The sequence below is a fragment of the Argiope bruennichi genome, chromosome 5 (genome assembly GCF_947563725.1).
Source record: "Argiope bruennichi chromosome 5, qqArgBrue1.1, whole genome shotgun sequence".
NCBI classification, from domain to species: domain Eukaryota; kingdom Metazoa; phylum Arthropoda; class Arachnida; order Araneae; family Araneidae; genus Argiope; species Argiope bruennichi.
In genome coordinates, this window is record NC_079155.1 from 50,151,417 (window position 1) to 50,156,948 (window position 5,532).

The 5,532-nt window shown below is 26.2% G+C and overlaps 1 protein-coding gene across 1 annotated transcript; it reads left to right on the forward strand.

The window, feature by feature from the left end:
- Positions 1–102: 102 nt before the first annotated feature.
- On the forward strand, positions 103–4,872 carry LOC129969703 (alpha-ketoglutarate-dependent dioxygenase alkB homolog 4-like). Its single transcript, XM_056084391.1, has 3 exons — positions 103–1,011; positions 2,031–2,231; positions 4,057–4,872. Exons 1-3 carry the CDS (start codon positions 919–921, stop codon positions 4,777–4,779), a joined length of 1,017 nt encoding a protein of 338 aa, XP_055940366.1. The 5' UTR covers positions 103–918; the 3' UTR covers positions 4,780–4,872.
- The last annotated feature ends 660 nt before the right edge of the window (positions 4,873–5,532 follow it).

Consider the following 5,532-nt stretch of genomic DNA (forward strand, 5'->3'; position numbering starts at 1 on the left):
AAGTTATATTTTAAAGTTTAAGAGAAGAATTATTCTTCAAATTTTTTCAAGCAAAATGTGCTCTCTGAGATTTGACAGTGAATAACTGCTACTTCTATTACATGTGTATTTGTTTTGTTTTTCGGTGTGAAAAGAAATTTTTCCTGTATTGATAAATTAAATAGTAATATTAATACCTGTCTGAGACAGTTTTCATTTACAAAAGGCCTATTATTAAAATATATTAGTGATTTTTTGCTAAAATCTTTAAAAATTTTAACAATATGCTGAGACAGTTGTTATTTTCCCGCAGCAGAATATTATTACCAAATGTATTTAGCCGAAAATTTTCAAATGAAGAATCTTTTACTTCTGAAAAACCAAATATTTTAAATTCTGAGAAACTTGATGACCGTGTATTGAATCTCATTGTTTGCCCATTAACCAAGAAAAAGTTAAGATATGATTCTGAGCGCCAACTTTTGATTAATGATGAGCTTGGTATTGGATTCAAAATAGCGAATGGTATTCCTAATTTAGTCCCTACAGATGCTGTAAAAGTATAAGTTTCGCTATAATTTAATTGAAATGAAAAATTATTGGGTGATAATGAAATAATGCACATTGCTATTATAAAAAATTTTTCGTTTGTTAGTTTATACTAATTTCTTCTAGTTTAAGGAATAAACTATTAGAGAAATTCGATGACAGTTTGATTTTTCATTGCTGTTTTATCTGCTAGGTTCATTGCAAAATGTTTCTTGTTAATTTTTTTTTAGAAAAGGTCACTAAGGTGAAATCATATTAATCATTAAATTTTTATATAATCTAAAATTTTATCACTAGATGGCGATACGTGCTCTTATCATAGGAAACAAATAAACGTGGTTTCTTTGTGTAAATACTAAACAAATTACAGAAATAAAGTGTAATTTATCAATGGATCCAAATAAAATATGTGGCTGCAAAGGTATAAGAATGTGTTTACTTTGTGAGAAATCTGAATCTATAAAGTCGGTGGAAGAAAATCTGGTAAGAATATTATTTATTAATGTATGATTATTAACATTCTGTTATTCCTTCATTCCCAAATTTAATATATTTTTGTGTACTAAGTAAAATCGCTTATAATGCATGCCTTTAATTAATTATAATTAAATACAAATATATTGATTTTAATATAATATGAAATTGGATTATCCAGATTATTATATAGTATAAAATGATTATCTCCTAAATCTTACCAGATTAACATAAACCAAACATTTTTCTTCAGATCTGAAGAATTAATGAAGCAAAAGCTACATAATGCTTTAAATATAATATTTACATTTAAAGAAATTCAGTTCTAGGTCAACAATTATATTATTGATTTTCGGTATCATTTTTTAGTATAAAATAAAATTGCAGTCAATCTGGCTTTTCTTCAGTTTTCTCTTTTGTTTTGATATTATATTCTTATGTTCCTTGTATGTTTTGAAAACATTTCTTACAAATATTGCATTCACTTCTACAAGGTGTTTTCTGGTTATAATGATCTAATATATAAAATAAATACTAGCAATTTTGATTTGTTTTTGAAAAATATTTATATGATATGCAGTATTTGCTCTCATTACTATCATTATTCAGTCCCAAAGCCTTTATTAATAATAATTTTAAAAATTTTATCTTTTATCCATATCTGTAACATGATTTATATATATCAGATGCATTAAAGACTTAGTTCCCTGTATTACATATTACCTCTCAGAATTAAAAGATTAAAATGCTTGTAGCATATTAAAGTTTTGACTAAGAAAATGTTAAAAAATTTTCAGTTTCTGACACCTAGTGACACATTTTTCACAATGAGCCTACTTGAATGTTGTAAAAAAAAATTTCTTTTTTCGCACATCTCAACATATGCTACTAGATATTTAATTTTCTTTTAAAATAAACCTTTTTTTTTTTTTTTTTTGTTTGTTTGTTTGTTTTCTCAATAAGATACTATTGAAAATGAATATTTTCTCTTGGCATACTTATATCTAAAAAGATTTCAATTTTAATAGGAAGTTGATCAATACAGCTACTGTCACTATTGTAATCTGTGTTGGCCAATTAATGCATCAAGTACAAAGTGCAGAAGTCCTCTATATTTGGGCAGATTGAAGTTGTTTCCGGATTTCATTAGCAAAGAAGAAGAAAAATCTCTTATTGCTAGCATTGATCAAATACCTTGGATGCCATCACAATCAGGAAGGAAAAAACAGGTTTGACTTTCTTTTTGATTTTATTATACAGTAAAAATAAATTTTCCCTTTTCAAAAAAATATATTAAAGTTATTCTTATTCTGAACTTAAATTGATTAAAATTACATTTTTTTAAAAATAATAACAATGTGTTTTTTTTTTTTTTTTTTTTTTTGTTGTTGTTGTTGTTAGAATAATACAAAGTTTATTATTTTGCTGACTATAAATTTTAAAATATATTTATCTTTTATTATTATTATTAGAATGACAAAAATTAGAAAAGAGTCACTATGTTATTTAAGTTTTTAATTTTTTTAAAAATACAATTTTATTCTTTAGTTTTACATAGATTAATGATACCTATATTTATCAACTCTATATTTGCAAGATAAAAGACATCTAGAATCATTATAAGGCCAGCGTCTTATTTTTGCTCAGAAATGGATATTCTAATACGAATTTTCTGATTTATCTTGATTCAGGGTGAGAAAACATTAATGTCCTGCTAAAGTGTTGATCTAATGGTAACTCCTACCGTGAAAGGTCTTTGCAAATATGTATTTGAGAAGTCAAGGAATGATTCTTGCTTCCTTGCTGAGCATAATAATGGTATGAGTGTGTGGCGTTGAATTACTACCACACCAATGACAAGTGTACTTCCTACAGGAGGATTTTTACCTTGACCAATGATGGGCATTAGAATTTAATCTTAGATTGTTCCTTCACCCCAGCATAATGGCTGCCATCCAACTAACTAAATAATTGAACAGAACATTGATATCTCTAATATAAATATCTATGTATGAAGAAAGGATGATGAAGCCAGCAATCAAAATCACTTGATATATTATAATTTAGAATTCTTTGAAAAATCTAACGAATTAAATAATATTGCAAAATGATATTTTGCTGATTGCCTAGCAACATTGGTTGTTTTATTGGTTATTGATAAAAGCAGCATTTAATTTTGTCAAAGTAAATGAAATATGTAAATTTTCATTCTTAAATGATATTATTAAATCTAATAATTTAGAATTCATTAAGGAAGTTAATTAATGATTTGTGGATGCTGTTTATAAAAAGATCTGATATCTGTGTAGAAAAATGATAAAATTGTTATGCTTAGAACCTTTACTCTTGCATATTATTTGAACATAAGCCATAATAAAAAATAGCAAATGACTACTGTAATAAATAGCATTAACAAACTAGAAATTTTTTTAAGAGAACTACATTTTTATGAACTGATTTCCAATTATAAAAATGATATAAATGTAATTTTAAATGTTTTTTTGTTTTTAAAAAGTTTTATTTTTATATGTTAAGAAATTAAATTAAAAAGTATATTGTATAATATTAGCAATAAAACAATGCAGGCTGTTATGAACATCTTTAAAAAAGTAATTTTAAGGAACAAATTACCATAGATGTTACAGTTTGCTACCTGCTCTTCTGATATTAAGACTTATCTGCATCATGAATTATAATTTTAGAAGATAATTTGAAAATAATATGCAAATCTTAGAAAAATGATAATGACTATTGTATAAAATATTTTCTTCACATAATAATTAGTCTATCAAAATCATTCCAAATGAGTATTTAGAGATCTTTTATATTTCAAATATAAAGAACCTGCTTGCTAACTACATAACTTAACTATTTTGTAGAAAATTATTTTAAAGTTACTGTACTTAAATAAGCAAAGAAGTAATTTTTCAGAAATTGACATGCATAGCATTAAATTATGACATTAGATTTAATGCTATTGTTGATAAAATACGAATTATATCTGCTAAAACTCTCTTCTAATAATTAATCCATGGATTTTTTCCTCCCATCCAGGACTTTGGACCCAAAGTGAACTTTAAGAAAAAGAAAGCAAAAATAGGTGACTTCAAAGGACTTCCATGTTTTACTAAAGCCGTGGTAGAACGATTACAGCAATTTGAAGATTTATCAGATTTCAAACCTGTTGAACTGTGTCATTTAGACTATTCTCCAGATAGAGGATCTGCCATTGATCCCCATTTAGATGATTTTTGGATATGGGGAGAAAGGCTTGTCACAATTAATCTTGCATCATCTACTGTCCTCACAATCTCACCTTCAAATCTAGAAGAATGTAAATGTACTTTTGAGTGCAAAAAAGCATTTATAGACCAAGTTATATTGGAGGAGAAAGTTAAGCATATTGAATATTCAATCTGTGAACATAAATTGCCTACTTTTAATACTTGTACACATTCACATTTGAAACAGTCGGTTGACAGTACTGAAAATCAAGATCAAATAATAGACATGTGTTCTGTGTATCGAAAAAATTCTAATGTAATACCAGTTGAAATTCAGGTTGAGTTGCTACCAAGATCTTTATTTGTTCTTGCTGGTTGTAGCAGGTACAATTGGTTTCATAGTATCAAAAGGCAAGCCATTACTTCTCGTAGACTCGCAATGACATTTAGAGAGCTAGCTGAAGATTTTCTGGATGGTGGTAATGAAAAAAAATTGGGTGATGAACTCTTGCAGCTTGGTAGAACATTTTATGATCCATTGGCATCTTCCTGATTTAAACCTGTTTTAGTTTAGAGTAATAAGGCCTACATGATTGTTATCATTTTAATAATAAGCTTGAAAAATAAAGGATCTAATTTCATGAAATTGGATTAAGTTCTATTTTATTATTGTACACAACCGTAAATCCCCTCCCTCTTATCTGAAATGAAATTAAGGGCTGTAATCAATTTTTCATATTTTAACAAAATTTTAAATCTAATGAAGAAAAGTGAAAGGGTTGATTTTCATTTATGTATTTGCTTTCTAAACCTTTTGTAATTATTATTGCTCATTTCATAACTGTTTTTATTAGAAATTATGTATTTATAAACATTATAAAATTTCTCCTTAAATTCGTATTGTATGAATAAGAAAGTATTTAGAAACAACTGCACTATATTGCTTGTGTGTCATACGGTTGTCTTGGCATTAAAAATTCATAAAATAATAGAAATTCAAATTTTCATTATTAATTAATGCAATATTTCAAAATTCACATTAATAATGCTTATAGATCTTGACTACCACATAAATCTTCCACAAATCCAAAAAGAAATCATTATCAAATTTACTAAATTGTTATTTAAATGCTGAGGCTTTGATAATGTTATAGAAAGAAAGTTAAAGTTGTTAAAAAAAATATGAATTAATATAAAAGTAGTTGCATATCAAATATATGAATCAAAAAATTTTCAAAAATGCAGTGGTCCATCAGTGAATTTAGTGTTTTTGACTATTTGACTTAAGATACCAAACAATGAAGGA